Here is a 23,896-nt window from a genome sequence, read left to right on the forward strand (position 1 = left end):
ATTTTTGGTAGATTGCCTGCTGAGCATGAGTTTTTGCGTTTTTGTGAGTTCCATACAGAAGTTGGACGCAGGACAGAAAGTGCATGACTGAGTAACCAGAATAACTCTCTACGGCACTCGGCTGAAAGAAAACAAATACATGAGGATACAATCAAACATGATGGCAACCTTCTGCATCCAGTCGAAGCTAGAGCTACCTCTCCAGACACAGGCTGGGGGGAGGGGGGGGATAAGGAAACCTAAGTTTGCCTAGTTATCAGGGTCCCTCAATAAGGTTGGAGACAGCGCAGCTGCAGGTGTTGCAGTGAGTCACCTATCACGATTCCAAACCAGATTTGGAAGGGTTTACTCCCTTAGCCTTTGCCAAGATATCCACAAGGCAGTGAAGCTATTTGCCCATAGCTGGTGAAAATATTTCCAATTTAGACAAAAAAAAAAAAAAAAAAAAAAAAAAAAAAAAAAAAAAAAAAAAAAGAGATCCTCATAGTTATGGTTGTATGAAAATAAAAGCAAAAATCCTTAATTCTTAATTAAAAGAAAAAAAAAAATCTTCCAATAAATACTAACTTTGCCATCAAAGTAAATTTTATGTCTATTTTCCGTAATTTTATGTCTATTTTCAAACATCCGATTTGCAGGGTTGAATAAATGAAGACCAATTAAGCAAAATTAACAAAATTTTAAGATTGTCAAAAGGAGCAAATATTTCATTGTTTTATGATAAAGTAGATTCAATAACTAATTACGGGTGCTTTTCTTTTTAGTCACATTTGTAACTTGTAATTCAAATAAAAACGTTTTGATGTTTTTTTGTATCATAAAATAAGTATTCTGAAAAAGGAAAGAAAAGAAAAAATGATTGAAGATCAACTAGAATTTATAATAAAAATAAATGCTTACTGTATTTTCTCAATCTGCCATCAATATCAGCAGAAGTTCCAGATATTGCCGTAAAGCAGGAGAGAAGTCATTTTTTTCATTTACAATGAAGTTGATTTTTACTTTTTATCTAATTTTATAATGGTAACACTTACATGGTTTGCACGATCAAAATGTTTTTACTTGAAATGCATATTTCAATTAAGACTAATTGTAAATCACGGCATAATCACGTTGATACACCGGTTCCCGTCAGGCCACCAAAGTTAAGCAACATTGAGCCTGGTCATCACTAAAATGGGTGACCAATTTGGGAATTCCAGGGTTTATATGTAGGAAGATGGCAACACCTCCCTGCAAGAGGGAGCAAAAACCTAACGTAGTCATCTCCCCTAACGGAGATATACATGCGACTGGGGACTGCTTGTGAGTTTCATAATCTCAATAGAATTTCCTCCTTTGGAGGAAGCCGGTTAAACCTGCATAAGGTTAGAGCAGTTTTCAATTACCCAATCATATTGCACTAGCAGGACCTGTGAAAATTCCAGACTTTCGTATGTAACATTAATGTTGGCATTCTGTGGATGTTCAGCGTAAATGGAGATGCCCTTAGATTATTGTAACTCTTGTTAAAACTGCAACAGCTCGGTTGTAAAATATGCTGAAATATATTTTAATTTATACAGACTTCGTATATTATTATCAGAGTCAATTTTCTATCGATTCTTACATATTAATAAAGTGATTTCACAAATATATTCATAGGAATTGAATGCATCAGCTTGAATCTAAACTGAAACCAAACCTTGGGTAAGAATTCTTGATAAAATTACCAGAAATAAGTAGAAATCAACAATTCAATGACAGTCACTCGAGAAAGGGAAGGGGGGACAAAAGAAAAATGTAAGCATGACACAAAATAGCACATGCTATCAGATTAATAGATTTTTGAATGGGTTGTATTTAGTTAGATGCAAATAGGGAAGTCTTCTAGAGACTAAAGGTTCAAGCCTAACTATAGGCAAGACCAAAAATACCTAAGACTTTTCCATGGTTATACTTGAAAACAAAATAAAGAGAGTGAGTTTGCAAAGACTCCAGAGTTTGCAAAGACTCCAGAGTTTGCAAAGACTCCAGAGTTAATGTTACATTGACTGAAACCTGAATCAGAGCTTCATGTAAAATTCATACGGTGTATGGCATAGTCACGCCAACACTGGTTTCCATCAGATTAAAGTTAAGCAACATTGAGCCTGGTTATTACTAAAATGGCTGACCAATTTGGGAATTCCAGGTCCTGCATGTAGGACGTCGATACCTTCATGCAAGAGTTGCAAAAACCTAACGTCATCATCTGACAGGGACATGCGACTGCGGACCGCTTGTGAATTTCATAAATGGAACTCACTTCAAAGAAAGCCGGTTAAAACGGAATAGGATTAATTCTGATGCGCGCACCTAAAATTCCTAACATAACTTTTGAGTAAAGACAAGTAACAAACACTTGCCTTGGGTTACTATTCTCCGAAGATTTTGCATTTCTGCTAATGTAACCTCAGACCTTCATGTATCTTGAACTTTTGAAACCTGCGAAGAATTTCTAGCAGGGGTAGCATGCTCTCGTTCTGTCGGTCATGACAGAGTATAAGTTCATAGTAATTTGCAATTGCATTTTGACTATCACCTTCACTGAGGATTGAACCTTCAACTTCCAGAAGAGTTGAAATTACAACTGAATTTATCAAATACTTCATCCCTCTATGCCACAGACAATCACCCAAATATGAACTATCAATTTATATCTCAAGAATTCAGAAACTTACCCAGGGGTCTGCTAATTCCAGAGTCTTAGCAGCCAAAAAGAATGCAGCCGCTGCAATGATACTTGGCAAGAACTGGAGATAAGGGTCGGCATCAAGAAGAGTCAGTTCTATCAAATACTGAAAAAAAAATAAATAAAAAAAAAAATGGTTAAGTATTGTTTTTTCTCACAAGAACTGTGGTACATTAGAATGGGGGATCGAAAAAGTTAGCATGTCAGAGGAGGAACACAAACCCTGCAAAAATGCCTGTGCAGTACCGATTCCAATACAATTATAGATTCAGATTCTTTTAAATTTCTAATAGTGTTTTCTTTTTGGAGTTAAAATTAATGCATATAATATCCCAAACTCAGAAATACATTTATGGACAAGATCTATAGATTTTAGTTTTACTGGTAATTTGAAATCAATCATTAATACGAGGCATAAAAGAAAGAAAAAAAAGTTTTAAAAACAAAACTATGAAGAAAAAAAATCTCGCATAAACACTTCTGCAACCCCTTTCATTCTCCAGTAAGGGATGCCTCAGGAGAATAACCTGAAACTAACCCCTTCTCAAAAAGAGAAAGGTAAAGCCTGGGAGGGTGGACCTCCTAGAATTACAGAATCGGCATGACCCTGCAATCAACATGGACCAGGTTGATTACAGGAATGATCTTATATTGAGTTTTGGGCACTGTTTGCTAAAAGGCCGGGAACGTTATAGATTTAAAATATTGATATCAGACCTTTTTGACTTGATTTCAAGTTTACAAAGTTATCTTCGAGTACTATGCTAAATTATATTCTTCCTTCCTAAAATGAAAGCGGTAACAAGACAGTACCTGCCCATCCTTCCACTGTTGTAGCATTTGTTTAGTTTTTGTTTAAATATCAACCACTCAAGTTATTTAATATCAAATCCAACCATTTTGAAAAATTAAGTTCTTCAAATATTTATGCATAGCATTCAGTTTGTATTGTAGAAAGTTTTGTAGAACATGATTGAGTTTTGCAACATGAAAGGAGAAACAATATTATCAATGTTTGGTGCATTATTATTCAAGTCATTGGTATCTTCAGACAGATTTGGTAGCACTAGATGCCTTTACCAATATCATTCCAGGAGTGGACCTGGGAGCAATGGTAACTAAGGAGCAACTCCTTTTCCCCATAGTAATGAGGCACCTTTTGGTGCCTAAGTGTCTTAAGGTCATACCCAGAACCCAAATACTATGGCAATTTATATTCTTATACCCTCCCTAGAATGTAAAAGTAGATTCCTATTCCCTCACGTAGCATTCACTTGTAATTAAAAAATGATTACCAACAGTATATTGTCAATACAATTCTATTTTTTATGCAAGAAAAAACATTTTCCGGGGGGGGGGGGGGGAGATGCATTCACAAGTTCTTGAAACTATTCTAGCAGAGTTTAGTATACAAAAAAAAAAAAAAAAAAAAAAAAAAAAAATACTTACCATCGAGAGGTAAGCGTGGTTCGGATGGTCAAAATTAGCCTCATGGAGGTAGTGTTCGAGAAACGTATGGATGGTTGGAACAGCCACATTAAAGGAGAGAACTTTCAAAATCATCTGTTCCATTTTCAAAACCTGTCAAAAGAAAAAATACATAAATTACCAAGACAAAAATTTCCTCTATTTTGTGAGAAGCCAAATCTGAACTAATTTTATTTCTTGGTCTTTTGGCAAAAGATCAAAGCGTAGTATCTTTGCAGATACTAAGATCTGTAAAAGTTACATGTAAAAAACCGATACTGCAAACTACAAATGTAGATATATTAATAGAAGATATTGCAAACTTTAAATATGCAAGATAGGTTTGGTTATAGGGTATTAATCCACCTGGAACAGTGGAGTCAGGACTGAATCCAGTCATTTTGGTAATAGTTTATACTTCAAGATATAAATGTCTTCAAATAGTTTGGTTTTGTATTGGAAAATTGTTTTTAACTTTGCAGAAAATTTTTTCAGAGAGAACAGAAAGTTTTCATACATCTTATGTCCGGAAGTATCTTCAGTTTGATCCGATTACATCAATTGCAAATTAGGAATACCCAAAAAGCCATTTGTGGGTGTTCAAATTTTTCTCTCACATGAGGGTTTAATTTTAATATAGCTGGAGTAGGTGGAGAAAACATTTGCATAAGACTAGTCTGGGTGCCCAAGTATTTGGAGGCGTGTGGAGAAGAAGAAAAAAAAAAAAAAAAAAAAAAAAAAAAAAAAAAAAAAAAAAGAAAAAAAAAAGTGACCCCTCCCTGTAGAAAAATGCCCAGTTGAGGGTGAAGGAAATGTTTTTGGCCAAGCTTCTGATATTTGTCGTCCGAAGGGTCAAGCTTCAAAATGATGCCGATCTTATGAAAATTGGTTGCCTCTGTTGAAAGTTTTAGGCAGACAAACATACATTTAAACAGAGCTGAGATTTATATTAGATTATACATACCTGACTTCTACTGTAAGTATCATCAGTGATATAAACAAATTCACCAAGGTCAGGAGCTTCAATTTCTTCAAATTTCCTGAAAAATATTTGGTATTTCAATGGTAACAATTGGGTTGACAAACTTTAAAGTTTGTATCTATCTAAATGCTCAATAACTTGTTAAAAAAAAAAAAAAAAAAAAAAAAAAAAACAGAACTGAACTATAGTCATCCTGGAGATATAGCTTAGAGTATTCAACTACAGATTGAATGGTTCCCTTTCCAAGCCAGAGTGCACCTCACCATTTAATCCAATGTTTTATTAAGGAGTTGAATTTACTCAAAAAGGAAGATACCATAAAAAAAATTTAAAAAGCCACAAATCATTTTTCATTTGCATAAATAATTAGAGACTTTTCCAGCATATTCATCGTCAATCCCAAATATCAGTCAACATGATTTTTTAAAACAAATACAGACGGAATGATATTTTTAAATAAATAGTCCACCTGGAAAATTCCTTGTAATCTATATATTAATATGATCGCACATGTTATTTTCTGTATCACACTTATATCTGGGTCGTTTAATTCTTATGTACTTCCATAATTTTATCAAGAATTCTTCCTAAGTTTTGGTTTCGATTATGGTTGAAGGAACTCAAGTTTATATAATTTCAGTTGTAATGCTAATGCAGAGTCATGAATATTTTTTCATTTTTGAAATTGCAACTTTATAATATATAAAAAACAAATTCATAGAACATAATATATATAAAATCTGCAAGAATTAAAATATTTAAACATACTTCGCGAAAAAAAAAAAGAAAAAAAGTGAGGATGGTAGGTCTCATTCCATCTATTATATAAATTTAAGCCATCTGTGTGCATTAATGTCTATGTCCGCTAAAAAACTTGTCATCTGCATTGAAGTAGCATGAAGATGGTACTGTTAGAGTAATCTGACAATATCGAAGAACTAAAATAAATCGTCAATTATTTAATGTAGAAATGTCGTTTTGTTTGGAGGGAGTCAAGTGAAACTGTTTCAACTGTAAATTGCGCACTTGACGTAGTTTCGTTCTTTCATTTAAAAAAGAAAAATTTGCTAAGTGATAACATCTGTTGTCCGGTAGATAAGGTGTTTGCTTACGAACTCAAGTTATGCAAGTTCATTCTTTGCTTACAGAATTTTGCTTCTTACGGATGGCACCAAGTCTTATTTTTCTAAAATGTACATAATGGTTGAATTTTGAACAACCAGCAAGTTCAGGACTGAGAATCCATAGATTTTGAACAGTTGTAAGAACAAGATGAAGTTTGAAAATTCAAATCAACCTAAAAAAAATTCCGAAAAACGTATTTTCGTATGAATCGCATGTTCAACCATTTCAACCAGATGGATCAAAGTTTGCTTTTGGTTTTCAACTCTTTGATAGAAATATCGCAATCATGGCCAGTTAGTCATAAATTTAAGAACTGAGTATGCTAAGCGTTATAACCAAGCCAGTTTAAAACTGGCATCAATTTCAATCTTACATTTAACAAAAGAAAAATTTTTACTTACGATGCGATGAACGTACAAGCCGTTCCTAAAAGCTGTAATTTTCCTCTATTCACAGCCATTGTAGACAAAAATCGGTCTATATAGTTCACAGATAAGAACAATGTTTGTCGAAATAACTTGTATTCCTCAGCTACTTCAACCAGCCAATCGACAAGTATACTGCGCATACCATGAGTGATGTCTGTTTGCTTTCGCATGTAGTGTGCCTTCGCCAAATATCTTTCCTAAATGGAGAGAGAAATTTTGATTAAAAAAAAAAACTTTGTATTTGTTTAAAAGAATAACACTAATACAAAAATATACATCAGTTGGTGATGGATGGTTGGTTGTAAGGGAAATGATGCATAGGAATTCTATGGGTTGATTCTTCTGGCCGAAATCATTAAACAACATTCTTTTGTTATTAGTGTTGGCACAATTAATCCGAATTATCAGAACTTTTTGGGTATCAAAAATTTGTGCTTATTTTCTGATGCCAAAAACGATCCCTTTTTATTTGATTTTGCTTAAAAATTTTTCCACTGCTCATAGTAATGAAATATTTATTGATTTAAACTAATAAAATCAATCTATAGATCACCCTTCTGATTTTACATTTGAGAAAATATACACATTTAAGGCATGTTTATACAGGAACCGGGAGAAAACCATTTTATAGTTATATTTTTAGAGATTTAAAGAATCGGAAATTGTATCAGAATCGTCCCATCACTAGTTATATGATGATCTGTGACCACCTCAAAGGCTCCTTTGGGAGTGCATTGCAACTATAGTTACACCCCAAGGGAGTTTTATTTGGCCATTGTGGTTTCACTGAAACTTTAGAGTTGAATACAACTAACCTTTTGCCAAAAATAACCTTTCAAATACAAGTCATTTAACTTATCTTTGACAATTGATCAAGTTTGTTCTTTCTTCCCATATAGATGCCCGATGTCAGGTTCCTTTTTTTTTTTCAAATGACCTTTTTGTACATTCGATAATGGTTTCTTCCATTTGTCACCAGATGCACACTTTTGTCAATGATTTCTCAGCATAAATGGCCAAGATATCTAACATACATTTTCTTAAATCTGATTTTAGGATTCAGTTTACAGAGGTGGGGTGGGGTGTAATATTGTAATAGTTTCTCTTCCATTGAGAATAGAGTTCGAGATTGCTATCACCTTTTATCAAATACAATTTTTGTGGGAGACAAAATAATTTAGAAAGGTTTACACTGTATTCGAATAAAGAGATATATTGCCATAGAATAAAACAGGCCAGTTTGACTTGAAAAAGGACGACAGCGAGAAACATACGTTGACAGTCTGAACACATTGGCAACATAAAATGAGCAACAGTGAATTCATGGATACCCCAAAGGAGGCAGAGAAATGGAGTCATAGCCGTCAATGCCTGTACCAGGCAGGACACCACTTGAATGAACATTGCATTCATTTAAAAATTGTTAGGGTTAGTGTATTTACTAGAATTCAAAATTCAGTATGAATAAGCCTTGTCATGTCAGCAGGGATGCTTATATCCAATGGCAGAAAAAAATCTTAAATTGAGGGATGGCCTGATTTCAGAAGCTAGGAAACTTGGGGGCTTTTTATCACCTAAAATATCTTTTGGTGGTGGTGGTGGTGGTGGTGTGTAGCAAAAGGTTACAGTCTACAACAAGTGAAGCATGCATGGTCCTCTGAGTGCACACTGAACGAGTAAAAAAAGTTTAGCGTTTTGTTGCTTGGCAAGTTAGTCGAGAGTATGTACAGCAAGGGAGCACAAGTACGAGTTCAGAGCATTAAAGTACTTGTATAAAACAGGCACAAGGATTTAACATAGCAGCATGGGTTGGAGTTTGGCCAATAGTGTAGAACCTATTACATAGACATTTTGGAACCTGTCCAAGAATGGAAACTAGTGGCAGACACTAGTCCAGATGTAGCAAGGATACTTCATGCATGGACAAATGGTGGCTTTGTAGATATAGGATACTAAAGAGTTATTTTTTTATAGCACTCTAGAGCAAGCCCACCTTTGCCGCAGCCATGGCAGTGTCCTCAATATATTTGAATTGATGGAAATATCTAATTCTGTTTAAGAGCCAAGTACATCCTAGGATGGAGTACTGCTGCCATATCTGGGCAGGAGCTGCCTTGACAGAGTTCAAAATTGACTTTGTAACTTAGTAGGGGATGCCCTTTTCACTTCCCTACAACCTCTTTCACACAAACGTTGTGAGCCTGTCTCTGCTCTAGTTATTTTCATGGCAAGTGCTCATCTAAGCTCCAATCTATGGGCCCCCTTACCAAACTTTCATGAAAGAGTTGCCTCGCTGAAACTACTATCAATGATTTCCTCACTTTATCTGTGCATAAACCTAAATGTGGGTTCAATAAACAAAGCTTTTCTTAGAACTGCAAGCCTGTGAAACCTATTTGCCTGCTTTCCAGTTGACTACAATATGTCTTCAAGTCCAATGTAAACAAGTTCTCCAGCAGTCCCTTTAAGTAATACAATTTATCAAATTTCCACTAATGATTACTACAATATTGTCCCATTGACTACCATACACCCAACCCTTACTGGGTGGCCTCCAAGCCTTGATAAGTGGCAACGCCTTTTAAAAAAAAAAAAAAAAAAAAAGAAATTAATCTGTTGAGATCAAAAATCGGTATAAAACAAAATTGCAAAATAGATACTTACCTCAGCTTGCCGATGATAGGCAAATAGATCTGCTTTATAGATATCAAATTCATCGAGAGCTCTTTCTTCCTCTGATCGATCCAAAGTAGCAATGCTAGTGTCGAGGACCATGGGAGACTCTGCATCTTCTACTGGAAAAAAAAAAAAAAAAATAGAGAAAGGATAAAAATCATGTCCTTTTTAAAAAGAAAGGAAGTATGGTCATGCATTATCTCCCCTTAGAACCTAGAATATATCTCAATCCAAAAACAGTACTAGTACAGGCACTAGCTTGATGAGATGTTCTCAAATAATCCAATTTACCTAATTTCCACTAATATTTTCCTATGGATTACCGTACACTCATTAACCCCTATCCTCGAATGGCCTCTGGGACTTAAGAGACGACTCCTTTGTATATAAAAAATACTGCGTAGCCAGAAGGTGAAAATTAAACATTTTAGGCAGGAAAAACATTTGTACAAACATTATACGAGAAAGTTAAATTACAAAAATAAAGATCTAAACTTTTACTCTAATCTTTTATTGCCTTTGGTAACAGTTATTGGTTGACTTATTCACTGACTGCTGGAGGGTTTTTTTTTTTTTTTTTTTTTAACAATCTAATTTACAGCTACAGATTTAACTTTTCCACCGTCTGTTTAGATAAGTGCTTCAGCATCTTCCAGATGTTTTAGATTCAAGGTTTCAGACTTTTCGTATGGGCACTTATTGATAGTACACACATGAAACTAGTCTCCTTTGAAGTAATCTCTTCTGGCTGCAATGTACTTGTACTGTTCTAACAACTCTAGAAGGCCCCATAAGTCCTTGTGTGATTATCAATCACTCCTGTCACAACCCCTTTCATCTCTGCAATTTTCTCATAACAGCCTCTAAATTTTTCTTGAGCTTAGGGAATAACCAAGAGTCACAAGGAGCAAGGTCCGGACTATAAGGAGGATGAGGAACTGTCTTGATGCCCATCTTGGTCAAATAGTTTGTAACAAGTATGAAGTTGTAGACTGGTGCATTTGTGCAAGTTTTCTGCATCTCCAGTTCCTCACGAAGGGTTGCACGTACAGTTCCTACACAGACATCAAACTGCACTTATCTATGAAATTTGGCCAATCAACTCTGGTGTTCTGACTTTCTCATTTCTCCAACACCTCATTCCTCACAAATACACTGCCTTCCTTGAATCATTTATGCCACTGATGCTCACTTCATACAAGATGGTTCAAAACAGAATTTTATTGTATATAATTCTTAAGTGTCTGCAAATCCAGATTGTGCTCTTGAAATTCACCAGCTGTGACAACCAGGCTTTAGTAGGGTGTATTTCAATTCCTGTTGTAGCTGTTCATTTGAACCCGGAAACCAAAAATTAGTTATCTCATAAGATGCATAGCAACAACATACTGAATTTTCAAGAGTCTACGAAAAAAATCTGGAAACTTCTTGCAGGCACTTAGTATATAAGAAATAATCAATGATAATTCAAACTTTATTTTTATACCATGGTATTTCAAAGCTTAATGTTTCAAAGAGCAAAGTTATATATAAAATGACCTTTGTCTGAGAAACAGTTTATCGAACTATAGCCAATTCTTGGTCTACAGACTTTAAACTCCATATAAGGAAGTCAGACTTGTGGAACAAATTTTATTTAGTTTTAGCGGGTAAAAATAGCTGCCACCTAACATAACATCAGCTTAGGAATAAAAATATACTCTATGTATAGAAGCTGAATAGGAAAATGTATGCAAATACTCTTCACTTGGCAGGATTGCTTTCTTTGTAAAACTTTACAAAATTTTTTTCACCCTGAATTTTCATAGATCTTATGCTTTACTGGATTAACATTTTGCTTTCCCAGATATTTTTTAGACATTTTTAATGCTGCCTTTTCTAAAGTTTGAACTCAGATTTTGGGTTTGTATTACTGTACACAGATTCGAAAAAGTTGTCAAAAAAAAAAAAAAAAAAAAAAATATATATATATATAACAAATAAATGTTATCAAAGGCAAGATAAGTTACTTTTCTGCCAAACTGGATATATTTTTCGTGTTTTTATTCAATGTAACATTTATTCAGCTCGAAAAACATAGTGTTTACCGATGTATTTGAAAATTCAAGATGGCGTCTCACACCCTCTTTAACACCGCAAGTTTGGAAAAAGGTGTTATAAATAAAAAAACTATACAAAATACTATTAAAAAACCCGCCGAATATATGTCAACCTATGTCACAGTAACATGTATTGAGCGAGTTTTTAACAGTATTTTATCCGGTTTTTTATTTATAACATCTTTTCCCAAACTTACCGTGTTAAAGAGAGAATCAGACTCCATCTTGAATGTTCCAATACATTAGTAAACACTATGGTTTTCGAGCTGAATAAACATGTTACATTGAATAAAAACACAAAAAATATATCCAGTTAGGTAGAAAAGTAACTTATCTTGCCTTTGATAACATTTATTTGCTTTTTGACAACTTTTTCGAATCTATGTGTACAGTAATACAAACCCCAGATTTTTATTTAATTATAAAATTTATTGTATGTTTTGTCTTTATTCTATTATATAGTTCAAAAGAGATATGATGAGAAGCATTAAGCTTCAAGATACCATGGTCTAAAGAGTATTTTTCCTTATTGATTAGATGAAAGTTATTTACTTTGAATCCTCATTTTTATATTTATTTGCTCCACCCATCCACAGCTTTCTGCATCTTGATACATTACTGTATAAAGATTTAGATGCAGCTATGCTATAATAGCAAGATTCATATGTACTGTGTCAATTTCAACTAAAAGCAATATCTACTTAATTGGCATGTCAAAAGTACTAAAATATTACTGCATTATTTAAGTTTTCCATCTTTATAAAATCTATCTATATAAGAACCAGGTACGTCCAAGGATGGAATATTGTTGCCACATCTGGGCAGGAGCTGCTAGAAGGGACTTGTCCTGCCTTGATAGAGTTCAAAATAGACTTCGTAGCCTCGTAGGAGATGTCCTTTTCTCTTCCTTGCAACCTCTATCTCACAGAAGAGATGTTGCGAGTTTGTCTCTGATGTATCGTTATTTTCATGGAAGGTGTTCAACTGAGCTTCAATCTATGGCCCCCCCCCCTCGCCAAACTTTCACAAGAAACACTCGTCTAGCTGTACACACTATCAATAATTCCCCCCACTCTTTATCTGTGCCTAAACCTAAACGTAGATTCCATGAACAAAGCTTCTTTCTTAGAACTGCACGCCTGTGGAATTGTCTTCCGTTTTCCGGCTGACTACAATATGGTTGTCTTCAAGTCTAACGTAAATAAGTTCTTGATGAGCCGTTCTATATAAGTTATCAAATTTACCAAATTTTCATTACTAATGATTACTATATTGTCCAATGTCTACTGTACACTCTTTAACCCTTATCTTTGAGTGGCCTCTTGGCCTTGATAAGTGATGATGCCTATGTAAAAAAAAAAAAAACACTTGCCATATTTTTTTTTGAGTAGACATGATAGTAACAAGGGAAGTAATTCAGTTATACTAAAAACAAGGCATTATGATTGTTAACGCATAATTTATTAAAAATTGGTGATAGTTACATTACTTACCTCCCGTCAAAGGTTAGCTAAACTTTAATCATTTTCGTCAATTGAATTTCAAGTAAAACAATGTTACTGATGAAATTGTCAGGTCGCAAATAACATATCCAACAATTACAAAAAAGGTAGAAAATTATTCATGAAGACGTTTGTAAACTAGCAATTTAGTTTTAAAGTCTACCAATTAGAATTGAAGAGTTAATAGGAGAGGTAATTAAATTTTCAATTTATCAGAAATCTTATGCCAATTTCAGAAAAGTCATTTCTAAAGTTTTGAAAACAGTTAAAACTAGTCATTTTAAACAAATTAAAAAAAAAAAAAAAAAACTATGCATATACGTTATGTTTGTTTTTCTGAGTAAATTCTGTCTGCTACAAATTGAGTTGCTTCCTCTTTTGCTTACGTCACATGACCCAAATGTCCAACTCAGTATCTATCAAACTATTTTTAACCTTATAGGAAGAGGTTACAAATAATTTTTACCTTATTTTTCATAATTTTTGGATATGTTACTATTTTAGATCTGACAATTACATAGGCACCATTTGGTTTTACTTGAATTTTAATATTTCTGTTATATAGAAGCATCAATATTACTTACTAACAAAAGACTCTCTGACACGGCCAAATGCCTGTTTGGGGAGGGCAGTGATTGCATCATGAAGATCAAGCCGGTCCTCAACAGGCTGATCATCCTTACATGTTGCACCAACAACTGGAGGTGACGGCGGAGAGCTGCTGTTCTCGCTATCTACATGGATAGTGAAAGCAGACTTGCTTGGAATCCGGTCATAGCTGGTTAGCTTATACTTTTGTTGGTTGTGACCAAAGTTCTCATCCTGGGTGCCAGCATTTCCAAGCTATTTAAAATAAAATTGGAGTTGAAAAGTAAATTTTAAATGAAAAATCTGGTACAAAAAGTCAATTTCTTTAAGTCATCATTTGTTAGCATCAAGTTTTAAAAAAATTCTTACTTCAAATTATTGAAGTTGAATATATAAACCATATTTATTAGTGAAAAAAAAAATTCTAGTTTCCAAATTATCTTGAAATAACATTTAGAAACCCATTAACATGATGGGGGTGAGATTAATGAACTATTCTGTACTTTCACCTAACAATTTCATAATGAACATATCCTAAGAGTGTAATTTAACTTGAAAATCCTATCTAAAAGAAAAAATAGGTAGACAGGCACACACATGGTCGAGATGATACCCAAGAATGTGTATAATACTTTCTTGGTTATTATTAAAGTGTAGCATCTGTTACATTCCTGCCCTTCATTACTGAAGGGCAAGTTATAGATTGGGACAATTGTTATTTTTCACAAGCTGAATTTTCCCTACATTAAAAAGACATTGCTCGTGGGGGAATGTCAGTAGAGACAGATTTATAAAAGGTTCTGTATTTCTCAATTTACGGACCCTTATTTTATAAGAGGGGTAGGATTTTATAGGTAAAATTCAACATCTACAATTTCTTGTTCATTAAATTGTTAGAAAGTACAGAATAGTTGCCAAAGCCCCTCTATATTAAAGGTTTCTAAATATGGTCATTTTAACAGTCTAAACTGAAGGCATAAAAGGATTGTTAAAACAAATTTAAGTAATGCTGAAACCAATTTCACAAAAAAAAAAAAAAAAAAAAAAAAAAAAAAAAAAAAAATAGAATTAAATTTGTTCAAGTTCAGAATTCAAGCTTATCTTTAATAAGCTTGAATTCTGAATTTGAACAAATTTAATTCTATTTCATTGTTTTTTTAATAAAATAAATACAGAAATTTTGACAATGGAAACAAAATATACAAAAATCGTGTAAATTGATCAAGTTTTTTTATAGAAGCAAAACAAATTTTTAAACAGACCTTTTATTCTGATCAGTCATGTTTAATAAGCTGACAACTAGATTTGAAATATAGATTAGCCTTGTAATGACTAGAAGTTTACTATTAAAATAAAAATAGTAATAGATTAAAAGAAATAAAAATTTCATGATTTTTGGAATTACATTTTCGTTCCATGGTACGTGCAAGATTTTTTTTTAAGGTTAAATTCCGGATAAGAATCATTCAACTTTTAATGAATGCCTTTATGAAAAGCTTGCTCTGGGAAGGGAGAAAAATAAACAGGTGACCACCTTTAATTCAGCAAAATTAGAAACCGGTATGAAGATATTGTCGCACTCCAAGTATTGGGGGGGGGGGATATACAAAACGAGGAAAATCCATAACTAAGATTTTATTTTTGCGATTACAAACTACCTTATCTCGACATTTCAGGAAATTTCTATCTGCTATCTACCATTGTAGAATTTTAAAGTTTATGGCGGTTATCGAGATTACAAAGATGACGGCCTTATATCAGTCATCCTGTTGCCGGTTTAACTTGCTCAACACTACGTGCGTTTCAAACTTAAGTTTAAATTAAAACACTTAATAAACTTAGCCAGGTAGAACAACTTATATGGTCTTAAGTAAAAGTTGTTATATAATTACTTTTAGTGTGTAAAACTTGCGGAAAATGGGGGGGGGGGCTGCATTTTCCGTAGATATTAGACATAAATTCACATAGGGGACTTGTGTGAAAAAGTGTCGAAAATGGTAATATATTGAAAAATTATGAAAATTCATAGAACTGATTTTTTTTTAAAGATCAGTTCTATGAATTTTCATAATTTTTGGATATATTACCATTTGACATAGCATTGCCTTTTGCTTTAAATCGATCTGTCGCCTATCTCAAACACTAAATGCAACTATAATTTATATGCTTTTTAGTGTAGTAAGTTTCATTGTACAGGATAAACGCCGAAAAATAGTTGCCATATTTACGGGGGGGGGGGAATCCATCTCTCAAACATGCAGGATTGTGTAAAAATTGCTTCAAGCCAGGACTTCTTCAGTAACCTAAGACTGAAAAGTGTAGTACGAGAGCAAAGGTAACACTTTAATCTTCGCTAAGGAACTGTAACTTAACGAGTATTCTCGCGACATCTGTACCAGCTTCATCCTAACTAGAAAAAAAAAAACAGTCGCCATCTTTTATATCAAAAATATAAAAAGATGGCGACTATGTTTTCTTTTTAGAGTTACGGAAGCTAATACAAATTTTTCCTGGTACTTGTGTGTGCACTGCGCAGTTAACGAACTATGCTATTTATCTTTTTATCGAATTGTTAGGCAAAGTTCGGAATAGTTAATCTCTTCACACATGTTAATAAATTTCTAAGCATTATCCACATAAGCATGGTCCATATACAGTGTTTTATTAAACATGAATTAACTGTGAAACGTTAATCGCCATGATTCTCCCGTTTTAGGAGTTTAACGGAACGTAAGCCTCGCCGGTGTACACCATAAATAGTCCCTTCTGATTAATAGTTTTCCAATAATTAAAAATTTAACGCTTTAAAAGAATCAATTTTTGAGAACGTTTTTATTCATTAAAAACAAATTGATTTTTATTAAAAGATGTTCCTTAAGAAAAAAAAAATAAATAAAAATAAAGTGAGACTGAAGTAAATATATTTTATAACCGGTGTAACGGAAACGTTGCATGTTACAGGAGGCATTTCACTTACGCAAACACGTCCAGTTAATATTCACAAGTACAGTAAATCCTTCAATTTTATTTCAAATAATTCTTTCCGACGCGAACAGTTATTTTCAGAAAAAAAATAGGTGTTTTTTTTTTAATCTGGGGAAAAAATTCAAAGGAGCAGCAGCAGCACTCTGGATTGGAACAAAAAGAAACTCAGTAATTTACTTTCTAACTTAAGTTAATCAGTCATCACCTTTAAAGGGACTTTTTTTTAAAGGTTTTCGGGTATGCAGAAAACGAATATCGCATTTTAATTAGCCACAAACAAATAGTTTTCTGGATATTAATGTAATGTCTTATGTTGACCATGGTGGCCATTTCTGTATGTCAAAATTGTACACACTTGCGTCTGGAAAACTATTTGTTTGCGGCAGCACATCGAAATCTATAAAAAAATAAAAAAAGTTCGAATTGACGCTTTTTCTAAAATACTGCAAATTTAAATACGATTTGCGTTTTCAGCATACCCGAAAACTCATTTTAAAAAGGCGATTGATTTTAGGTGAAAATGCAGAATAGTTGAAAGTTAAAAATGGGGATCGTTAAAAGATTTGTAAAGTGCAAAAAAATAAAAATAAAAAATAGAAAGCATGGGGGTTGGTTATTGAATTCGTATTTTATTAAATGCATCCAATTTTTTTTCTTTGGTTATTAGGTACGTTCAACTTACTTGGGGATTTTTAAAGATCCCCAGTTTTTCTGAAAATAAATTGCGGTGCACCTGATCAAGAATCACCTCCCTCCCTATATATAAATGCCCAATCAATAATCCACTGGATAAAAAAGAAAAGGAAACTGCAAAAACCAAAAGCCGTTCTTAACATGGAGAGGTTGGATGTTTATTCCGAAACCCGTTCTTTTTTTTGGGGGGGGGGTCTCGTTCAAGTCCGCCTAAATTGCTGGTTACTATGAAATCAAACTTTTACATTAGATTAGGGAATAAACGTGTTAAGTTAGGGGTATACATTAAAATAGACACGAACAAAAACTTAGTGGGAAACCGGTAATGTCAGGGGGTCAGCTCACCATTTAAGATGATATAGATCACAATAAATCGGGTTAGCATTAAATCTTATGCGATCATGAGAACGGTGGAGAGAGAAAAATTATGGAAGGCCCCCCCAAAAAATTGAGCAATACGACATGAACAAATTTAAAAAATCGGGATGAAAAAAAAAAAAAAAAATAATCATACCTTCGAGTTCCTTAGAGGTCGTTTTCTTTGCTGAGGTTGTATATTCGATGTAATGTCGCTTAAAACGTGGACCTTCTGGTCAACGTCCATCGAAGCGGGACAGGGTAGTTCGCCAAGGACTTCTCTAGTTTTTGCGTTGCGGTAAAGCCTGGGAATGCCAACAGCTATCGAAGAATTCTCATCATTAAGCAAGGGTGCGTTTTCGTTGAGACCCTTAGCTCGGTTCATTATCTTAGAGGGGTTAGCATTATACATAACGGTATCAACTTAATTTTTGTTATAGCCGTTAATTTTCTATTAGTTGGATAATTAAGATCTTAGTCGAAGTAATTACCCGTGTTTTAGTATTTTTTTTTTTTTCTTTTCTATGATAAAAACACAATAAACCCAACGTCTGAAATCGTAATGACGCGGTTCGCCACAAAACAACCGGGTTTATATTTATAAAAAAAAAAATAATAATAATAAATTAATAAGCAAAGTAGTAGAAATCTGATTCGAGTGTTTTGATTAAGATGTGGACGAGTCGACAATAATCACTCGGGATGTATGAATAAATAAATAAATATCTACATAAATATTTCAGGTAGTCGTCTCCTTTTCTTCTTGTCTTTATGTGGCTTGAAAGCCGTTTTTTCGTGGTTGCGTGAAGACTTGAATTGAATTCCCCGCGACACTTAAACGGACCAATCAGAACGCAGCATTTGCTGTCACCCCCAGAAATTGACCAATCAGAACACAGTACTCGCTTTCATGTTCAGAAAACCAATTTTGAAAATAATCTTAGCAACAACATATTTTTGCTGTTGTTGTTGTTGTTGTTAAACATCTCTGATCCGTGTAATGTCGATTGATTTTAAGTTAAAAGAATATCGATAAAAAATACAACTCGATTAAAAAAAACAAAAAACTCCCACTGCAGACGTAAATATTCAGGTTCAATACGAACTATAATTTTTAATAAACATTTTTACTTATTTGCACGTCAATTATTTTTTATTCATTGGGCAAGGTTACACTACACTGAAAATATTCCTCTTTTGTAAATAATAAAAAAATAATAAATTATTTTTTTAGTTCTTATTTAGAATTCAACCTAAAAAAATACATGTCTACAGAAAATACAGAACAATATTTATAATGTACGTAAACCGTAACGGAACTAATATGTCATATTCCAAAAATCACGTTAATTAATCAAGTAGGTTTATTTTTAAGAAAATCAAATTTTATGAGTAAACAAAAAAAGGGCTATCTCACGTTTCCATCTTAAAAAAATAAACAAAGGCAGATAAGTTCACAATAATTCAAACTTGAGAAGTCAGCCTTGTAATTTCTATCGATTTCACGTAATTCTTTTTAGATTTTTTTTACACAGGCATCACCACATTATCAAGGCCAAGAGGCCACTCTAGGATAAGAATTAAAGAGTGTACAGTGGAGTAGTGGACAATATAGTAATCATTAGTGATGAAAATTCGGTAAATTTGTTTAACTTATATGAAACGGCTCATCAAGAGATCATTATTACATCGTTTAAAACTGATTTTCTTTATAAAAATATATTGGCTAATAGCTTAATCTCGTGGTAATCTGAATTAGCCTAAATTAATACGAAATAATTCGTCTTGAAGTTGATTTAAGAAATCAAAACATCGAATCGGAAATGGAAAATGAAACGAAATCAAACGAAATATTGTTTTTATTGTTTTTTTTAAATTGTGTGTGTGTGTGTGTGTGTGTGTGTGTGTGTGTGTGTGTGTGTGTGCTTATAAAAAAAAATTAATGCATAAGCATTAATTTTTTTCTTTATATATAGTATTTACAAGTTAAATTCAAGGTGAAAATGCAAAGTAGTTACAAAACACTTTATCCCTTCTCATGTTAAGAGGAGTTCTAACGTTATTATTTTAGCACGGTAGCTTAAATGCATAAGTACTATTTATTTTTAATTTTACAAAATAAGTTTTTTTCTAAAAAAAATACAATACGGAACTAGTCTCTGACCCTGTCGATTTAATTAAAAATGACTCGAAAAAAGTATTTTAATTTTCCTTTTCTTTTTTTTCCTTTTTTTTTTTTTTTTTCTTTTCGACTTTCGGGACTCTTAACACACTTAAAATACATGTTAAAATAATCGTGTTATTATTTTAGAAAGAAAGAAAACTTTTGTTATTTCGTTTTTCAACATCGATTCCGCATTTTCTGTCCTTAAATCAACTTTGAGACGAACTACTTCTTTTTTTTCGCGTCTTTTAGTCAATTTTACCAAAATAAAACTACTTGAACAATTTACGTATTTTTGGAATATGACATTTTTTATTGCGTAAGGATTTTTCTGTAGTTTTTTTTAATTAAGTAGAATTCTCAAAAAAAAAAAAAAAAAAGAGAGAGAGAGAGAGAGATAATTACAAAAAAGAATTTCAGGTTCGAATCTCTCCAAAGAAAAGTGATATTTTCTATTTCTTGTCGGGATTTCTTTTGAAATACACGAAATAACTTAATCGGAAAGTGGGATAGAGACGCTAGCAACTCCAGAGGATAGAGTACTGATATTTCTACAGCATCGCCGAAAATGGAGATGCCATTCTTTTTTTTGTTTTGTTTTTTTGGTGGGAGGCACCTGTCATCAAAATCAGAGGAAGTAATCAGTATTTAAAACTATGACCAAACACCCTCACCCTACCCCGAAAGCCGTTCTTAACATGGGGAGGTTCCATTTTCGGCGATGTAAAAGTACTGGGGCGGGGGCGCTCTGACCTGCAAAAAAAGGATATATATATATATATATATATATATATATATATATATATATATATATATATATATATATATATATAAAAATTACAATTAAATTTACCAAAATGATCCAAGACGGTAAAGCTAAAGTATATTAAAGAATTAATATTTATAAAGTAATCTCAACCAGATGTAAAAGCTCGATAAAATCAAATAGGAGATAGAGCTTATAATAAGAGCAAATAGTTAATAAAACATGGTAAAAAACACTTTGAAAAGGAAACACTAAAAAAGTGGATAGTCCTTAATCCTCAGAGTTTAGAAGAAATACTTTCTTTCTCATCAAAGGGTAGGAATTAGCAAAATGCAGGATCGGATTTTGCTTGCAAAAGTATTTGATAAAACTGCAAGTAAGTCAAAGATGTTACTTGATAACAAAAAGTGGAGCAGAGGGAATAGAGTGAAGAAAAAGGTGATTTCCTGGTGAAAGGTATCCAATGACGGTAAAATCCAAAAATGTAAATCCAAGAGAGTTAAATTTCCATTCGCACAAGTAAAATCCAAAGAAATCGCGTAATTGGAAGATGGTCCAAAATAATCCAAAAGGCCAAATCCGTGGAATAATTCACAAATAGGTACAAGGAAAAGAGGAAAGAATTCAAAAAATATTATTAAAAGAAAAATAAGATATGCGTTAAACACAACTGCCAAGACAAGGTGTTTGAGCTTTTTTATTCTCTCCAGATACGTTTGAAAAGGAACACATTCCTCTGTCTGCCAAAAATATTCCTATTCCTACCCAACAAGAATATATCCACAAATTTGTTCTAGCTTTGAACATTTTCCTAAAAAATATAAGGTGGAAGGCTTATCACCATGACTTAAGCATTAACAATAAACTTAAAATACCTATTTCCTATGAAGACCAACCCCACCCAGAAATCTTAACAAGTGAACTCCCTATCAATTCTCATAGAGAACAAAAGAAAATCGAAAGAATTGCTGCCAAATTTTACGGATTAAAAACCACTGCCCACCCCAAATACAACCATTACCTTGAGGAGTTTGAGAATTCCATGTTAAATTTAGTCAAAAACATTAAATTTAAGAAACAAAATGGTTAAGAAAAAAATCCAGTTACTCAAAAAATAAATAATTTTGCCGAGAAAGTTAAAAAGAATAAACATATATTCGTCCTTGCTGATAAGACAAAAAATTACTATAAACTTGACTATCCTACATATAAAAGACTTTTGTATAAAGAACTTAATAAATATTATAAAATAGTCTCTCGTCAGACTTTAGATTCCATTAATTCTGAGGCTAAACATTTACTAATTTCTATGAATATTCATAACTTCACTGAAATAATTTCTCCAGGCACCCCTAGATTCACTCTCAAGGATCATGAACCTAATTTCTATGACAACCCCTCCATCAGATTGATCTGCCCATCTAACTCTGACTTAGGTGCTGTAAGCAAAAACATCTTAGATAGAATCATTCCTTCTATTAAAGAAAAAGTAAGTTTCCCTCTTTGGCTAAATTCAGATTCCGTAATTAATTGGGTTGTCTCCCTTAAAAATAAACTAAAACTATATTATAAATATTAAAGAACTAATATTTATAAAGTAATCTCAACCAGATATAAAAGCTTGAGGACTATCCACTTATTTAGTGTTTCCTTTTCAAATTAAATGTTTTTAACTCTTTTCTTTTTCAAAGTGATTTTTAACATGTTTTATTAACTATTTGCTCATATATATATATATATATATGTCTAGGCAGCCCCATCAGTATTACCCGATAAAGGCACTTCAGGCGATTAGCAATAAACTATCCCCTTCTCAAAGAGAGAGGGCAAAGCCTGGGTGGATGGATCGCCTGCAACTGCAAAGAACCAGCATCACACTGCAATTAACAGGGACCAGCTCACTATAGGAATGGTCTAATCTCTGTGATCTTGGGGGCCCGAGGATAAAAATTCCGTAGCCGGCTTTACAAGTAAAACTAATTTGCGGGGGGCTGGGATGGTATAAGCGCCAAGTTCTGAATTATTTGATTTTTACGCAGATTCAACCAATACGTACTTAAAAAAAGGATTGTCGGAGGTTTGGAATAAATAGTACTAATGGACGAGGAACATTTTACGAGGGGCGTGCAATAAGTAATGCCCCTGACTCCCTTCCCAAAGCAGTAGAGCAACGAAATTTGGCACAGTTATTAGTCTTTCTCTACATAGGAACCACCTAGAGTTATGCATTTCTTCCATCATTTGATGCAGCTCTGGCGACCGTTTTTGTAGAACACCCCAGGTTGGTCTTCCAACCACGACGTGACTTCAGAAATCAAGGCTGCATCATCTGGGAAATGCTTTCCTTTCAAAAACAACTTCATGGCTGCGAAGAGGTGAAAGTCAGAGAGTGCAATGTCAGGAGGGTAGGAAGGATGAGAAGAATTTCATGACCACACGCCTGTGCTTCTGATCTGGCGAAATGCGAGTTGTGGACCGGAGCGTTGTCCTGCAGGAAGAGGGTACCTTTGCCGATCGTGCCCCGCCTCTTGATTTTGATAGCTTCCCTTAATTTCCTCAAAAGTGAAGCATAATAGGCTCCTATAACTGTGGTACCCTTTGCCAGGAAATCTGTCATCACTACTTCGTCCTAGTCCCAGAAGACTGTGAGCATGACCTTGCCAGCGGATGGCTGCACCCTTGCCTTCTTTGGAGGTGGTGAGTCCAAGTGCTTGACTGGGCTTTGGTCTCTGGATCATCGTGATGGACCAACTTTAACTCATCTTCTTGGCACATCTCCAAATTCATCCTTGAGCACTCGACATGTTCTTGCTTCTGGAATGGTGTGAGCAACCTGGGAATCCATCTGGCAGACACCTTATGCATATGCAAATGGTCATGAATGATAGTTTCCACAGACCCTGTACTAATCTTGACATCTTGGGCTATTTGGCGAATAGTAATGCACCGATCTTCCAAAATGGTAACCTCAACTTGACAGACAGATGCCTCATCAATGGCAGAAGGGGGGGGGGGACTTCCAGCCATGTTTGAATTCACGATGCCAGCGTTTTACAAGGTCATATGATGGGGCATTATCACCATAAGTTTCTTTCATTTCATCAAAAGTCTCCTGTGGTGTGTGTCCTTTCAAATACAAAAACCGGATCACTGCTCGACATTCAACAGGCTCCATTTCACACCTGACTCAGTTCAAACACCTGTAAAACAGAAACCACAATTATTTCAGAGCTGTAATTTGCCACATAACCCGTACACATATAAATCATTGCACTTGCAAAATTTCAGCTAGATCAGACAACTGGAAGTGGGTCAGGGGCATTACTTATTGCACGCCCCTCGTATATCTAA

At 33.8% G+C, this 23,896-nt stretch overlaps 1 protein-coding gene across 2 annotated transcripts; it reads right to left on the bottom strand.

Annotated features, from left to right (window-relative positions):
* Window positions 1–18,209, bottom strand: LOC145259270 (G2/mitotic-specific cyclin-A-like; the record flags this gene model as incomplete). 2 transcript variants are annotated; one of them, XM_080117110.1, is given in 8 exon segments in its annotated part: window positions 1–121; window positions 2,703–2,819; window positions 4,163–4,294; window positions 5,145–5,220; window positions 6,689–6,912; window positions 9,380–9,510; window positions 13,577–13,835; window positions 17,773–18,209. In XM_080117110.1, coding segments are annotated over 8 exon segments (1,315 nt in total), but the record flags the coding sequence as incomplete, so codon positions are not given.
* Window positions 18,210–23,896: the final 5,687 nt, after the last annotated feature.

Source organism: Euprymna scolopes, chromosome 34 (genome assembly GCF_053919585.1).
Source record: "Euprymna scolopes isolate OS-2025 chromosome 34, ASM5391958v1, whole genome shotgun sequence".
NCBI lineage: Eukaryota > Metazoa > Mollusca > Cephalopoda > Sepiida > Sepiolidae > Euprymna > Euprymna scolopes.